Source organism: Anarrhichthys ocellatus, unplaced genomic scaffold, assembly GCF_004355925.1.
Source record: "Anarrhichthys ocellatus isolate YVR2014 unplaced genomic scaffold, GSC_Weel_1.0 scaffold7784, whole genome shotgun sequence".
NCBI classification, from domain to species: Eukaryota; Metazoa; Chordata; class Actinopteri; order Perciformes; family Anarhichadidae; genus Anarrhichthys; species Anarrhichthys ocellatus.
In genome coordinates, this window is record NW_022287758.1 from 1 (window position 1) to 2082 (window position 2082).

Consider the following 2082-nt stretch of genomic DNA (forward strand, 5'->3'; position numbering starts at 1 on the left):
TATATATATATATATCTTTCCCTTCCAGAGCTGATGCTGGCGGTGGGCAGCCATCATGGCCGCTCCATGCCCGGGTCTCCGGTCAACATCAGCAGGAAGGACCGCGGCCTCCGACAGGTCGTCCTCAGCGCCGCCCACTTCTTCAACAACCAATCAAATGACGCCTTCCTCTTCAGACCCTCGGCCGTCCACAGAGCACAGCGGCAGGTAGGACGCAGGTCTGTGGGGGGGGGGGGTCAAAGGTCAACACATTCATTTACCTTTAAAACACAGAGTACCGATGATGTCATGAAGTACTTTGAATCGTCACCGGATTGTAATAAATTCTAAATGTTATGGAAACTGAAGTTTTAAGTGTTGTCTGCTCAGTACTACAACATGAACTGTACTGCAGTACAACATTGAGGTGTGTGTGTGTGTGTGTGTGTGTGTGTGTGTGTGTTTTTCAGATCGTTAAGGGGATTCGGTACCTGGTGGATCTGGAGATCTCCAGAACCGTCTGCCGTAAACGAGACAACAACAACCTGTCCAACTGTGACTTCCAGCCGGTCGGTCGTCTGCATCAGGTGAGTCTCTGATTTTAGAAATGTGCAGGTACATATTAGAAGAATTCTTCCTTTAGTACGAGGTTCTTCTCCACAGTAGAAACAGACCAGCAGTGACCGCTGTGGATGTACTATAGACACTAGCAGAATTAATATCAGTTATATTCAGAATGTAGAACTGAAGCTGTCATCGTTACTCACACCAGACTCCACTCGCTGAACCACAGGAGAGCACAGAGTCTCTGCTCTGCTGCTCCTCCATCGGTTACTTTTGAGTTTCAAAGAGTTCAGATTCACCAAAACATCCAAACTAACCCTTTACAGGATTTGTATTTAAAAGGCTTTTATTGTGAAACTTCCTGTTCTTCCAGACATTTCAGTGTCACACTGAGGTCTGGGTGGTCCCCTGGCAGAACCAGACCAGGACTCTGCTGTTCCACTGTAGACCCTGAAACCACCAGCCGCCTCAGACCTTCATCATCCTCACCTGTGATGGTCGGTGACACCCACCTGTCTGACCTGCTGCCCCCCCCTGTAAAACCTTCACACAGAATAAAGTTTGTATATTTACTGAAACCTGAATCTTTAATCTCTGCTTGTGTTGAGTGCAGAGGATGAACAGCAGCCAAAACACACAAACTGTTTAAAAACATTTAACAAAAATTTTAATTTGTTTTTATAAAATTATGACACAGAAATGTTTAAAACGCAGGAAATCAGCATGTAAAGTCTCACAACAATAATGATTTACAGATGAATGTGTGAGGTGAAAGAGAGAAATACCACAGACGTTATGTTTCTGATGTGATGAAGTGTTTTAATTGGATTTTACAAACAAATACTTAACATACTTAAATTAATGGTTTTCATCAAAAAAATGCAGATTTCATTCAGTTTTTCTTCAAAGGAAGTTGAAGAAATCAGCTCAAACATGAGACGGGTTCTATCACTCAAACGTCTTAGTGCAACAAGAAGAGACTCAAACTACATTCAGCAGCTCGTCTCAATAACTCAGACCTGAAAACTACAAAACAACCGTCAGCAGTGATGTTCAGACGTCGGCTCTTTTCTTCTAATCACGACTACACCGAGTCGGACTACTACCAGAGCTGGTAGTAGACAGGAAGTACAGATGACAACATGCTAAATACTAATGTTTACTTTCTAACATGCTAAACATCACTTCTTACGTCCACATCAGTTTTAATTACGACTCTGAAGCCGAGAACTCTGATTCGTCTCAATTATACAGAAGTGTCTAAAAACCAAACAAACATCAACAGACGGCTTTCTGCAATTATAAATAATTAGTAACATGTGAATGTGATGCTCATCCTTTCATTTCCAAAGCTATTTTAGATATATTGTCTAATATTATGATATATTTAAGTGAGAAATGGCAGCTCATAGCAGTAATGGGGGCGACCGTGGCTCACTGGGTTAAGAGGGTTGTCTGGTAACCTGGTATCTGGTAAGATATATATATATAGATATAGATATAGATATAGATATAGATATAGATATATAGATATAGATA

General features: G+C 41.6%; 1 protein-coding gene across 1 annotated transcript; it reads left to right on the forward strand.

The window, feature by feature from the left end:
• Positions 1 to 28: 28 nt before the first annotated feature.
• On the forward strand, positions 29 to 1319 carry LOC116380572 (cystatin-F-like). The gene is made up of 3 exons (XM_031842475.1): positions 29 to 207; positions 450 to 566; positions 917 to 1319. The coding sequence occupies exons 1-3, from the start codon at positions 34 to 36 to the stop codon at positions 995 to 997; spliced, it is 372 nt and encodes a 123-aa protein (XP_031698335.1). The 5' UTR covers positions 29 to 33; the 3' UTR covers positions 998 to 1319.
• The last annotated feature ends 763 nt before the right edge of the window (positions 1320 to 2082 follow it).

What these genes read in the sequence shown, in the direction of transcription:
- LOC116380572 (XM_031842475.1), top strand. Translation starts at nt 34, where the DNA reads ATGCTGGCGGTGGGCAGCCATCATGGCCGCTCCATGCCCGGGTCTCCG. An exon ending in TCCACAGAGCACAGCGGCAG is followed by an intron (nt 208 to 449) that starts GTAGGACGCAGG and finishes TGTGTTTTTCAG; the next exon opens with ATCGTTAAGGGGATTCGGTA. An exon ending in CGGTCGGTCGTCTGCATCAG is followed by an intron (nt 567 to 916) that starts GTGAGTCTCTGA and finishes CTGTTCTTCCAG; the next exon opens with ACATTTCAGTGTCACACTGA.